Source organism: Limulus polyphemus, unplaced genomic scaffold (genome assembly GCF_000517525.1).
Source record: "Limulus polyphemus unplaced genomic scaffold, Limulus_polyphemus-2.1.2 Scaffold3125, whole genome shotgun sequence".
Lineage (NCBI taxonomy): Eukaryota > Metazoa > Arthropoda > Merostomata > Xiphosura > Limulidae > Limulus > Limulus polyphemus.
The window spans coordinates 37,760-39,719 of NW_013668735.1; the positions used below are offsets into that span (position 1 = coordinate 37,760).

Below are 1,960 nucleotides of genomic sequence, written 5' to 3' on the forward strand. Positions count from 1 at the left end.
TAGGTCCTGACGTGTGAGTTTTGGGTTGTGGATGCGGGCGCAGTGTTCTTTGATGGCTCCATTTTGTAAGTGCATTGTTAGGCGCCTTGACAGGGATAAAGATATCTATTTTTGTTACTATCTCGAATACACCTAACTTTAGCACATGGTTTTCTTATTGAATTCTCATTGAACACAAAATTGACATCATCTGGAATAGCAAGGTAGACCTTATAATATTGTGAATAACCACTTCTGTTAAATTTTGTATATCAGCAGGGTTCCAATAATAATAATTGACTTTTTGAAACTTTGTAACTTTTTTTTTAAGTCTAGTTTTGTATCCTGTGTGTTTCTATATAAACTTTTCAAGCTTTATACTTTTTAAACTACTTTAAGTGAAAATGTGATTTTTTCAACTTTCTTCTGATGCAGGGAAAGTCCAAGTTGATCCATCCCCAGCCTAACTGTATGTTAGAACCTACACCAAACTGTGAATGCCACATGTCTGCTTTAAAAGTAGACTTTCCTTCATGTGGGTTGAAAACTGCATATTTCTACACTCAGGTACATTAAAATATTTGTTGTCAAAAACTTTGATAATTGTGATAATAAACACAAGATTACTATGGATAAGAAGTAAAATATTTTTGTAAAAAGAATGATAATTAGTTTTTATAATCAGTGTGTATATGCATACCTATAGACGGGTGTACATTACTAATAAGAAAAATTAAAGTTTCATCATAATTGAAAGCATTGAAACTTAAAAACATAAAAAATGTTCAGTAAAACATAAAATATTTATACATTTCTCACAAAAGCACATTCATGTCATTAATTGATAAAGAAGTAATTTTCAACAGAAACTTAACTTTTTTCTACACTTTATAGGTTTTTGAGCAGCCATGGTTATTTCACATATTTTTGATATTTTTCTCAATATATCATTTATGTAAGTTTCTATGCCCATCTGATCAATAGGATCAAAGCTGTCAATATGTTCCCATGCAGAAACATTAAAGTTTACTACGGTTTGTTTCCCACCTAAAGCTAGCTTGCTATAAGTGTTATGTACATTAGTAGAAAGTGCACTAAATGCTTTTTTTATAATTAACACATAAAATCCTTTAAATGTACTTTGCTTTAAATTATATTTGGGCCTGGCATGGTCTGGTTAAGGTGCTTCATTCACAATCTGAATTCCTGTCATCAAACATGTTCGCTTTTTCAGCTGGGAGGTGTGTTATAATGTGATGGTCAATCCCACTAATCATTAGTAAAATAATAGCCATAGTATTGGCAGTGGGTGATGTTGAATAGCCGCCTTTCCTCTAGTCTATCAGTGCTAAATTAGGGATGACTAGTGAAGATAGCCCTTGAGTAGCTTTGTGTAAAATTCAAACCAATTAAATTATATCAGAGATGTCAGTTGTTGAGCCAACTTTTTGACATTTTTGTAGAATCATAACTTTCACAAAAATTAAGCAATTTTGATAAAAACTTAGGCTATGAAACATTACTAAAATAATATCAATAACTAATATTAAAATGTAAAAGTGCCTAGTAGCCAAAATACATCATGTTCCCATATGGGAACATTGGCAGGAAAAAGACTTAATGAACTATAAATCCTCTTGTTAATTGAATGCTAAGATTTATTTCCTTCTTTTTAACCTATAGTGAAACATGTATACAAAGAATGAATTATTGTCTGTTGTTGTTACTCCTACAGTATTATCTATATGAATACAACGAAGATCAACTTGAAAGTATTCCAAGACACATATGTCCATATGCATTAGTAATCTTCAACTTTGACATTTCCACACCTTCACTAACACAACATGGGTTTAGGTAAGTATTACTTTTAATAATCCACTGGGCTTAGAATATATTAGGTCATCAAGAAATTAATGTTGCTTTTTTTAGAAAAAATCCAAACAACTTATATATTAAAACAAAACATTTATTAAATGAA

The 1,960-nt window shown here is 30.7% G+C and overlaps 1 protein-coding gene across 4 annotated transcripts in view; it reads left to right on the forward strand.

Moving 5' to 3' along the window:
• LOC106468708 overlaps nt 1–1,960 on the forward strand; it is a 111,815-nt gene that overhangs the window by 37,213 nt on the left and 72,642 nt on the right. For all 4 annotated transcript variants that reach the window (XM_013929150.2, XM_022397071.1, XM_022397072.1 and 1 more), the window contains 2 exons: nt 415–546; nt 1,715–1,836. In XM_013929150.2, the coding sequence (XP_013784604.1) occupies nt 415–546; nt 1,715–1,836 (254 nt within the window). The remainder of the gene's footprint in view (nt 1–414; nt 547–1,714; nt 1,837–1,960) is intronic.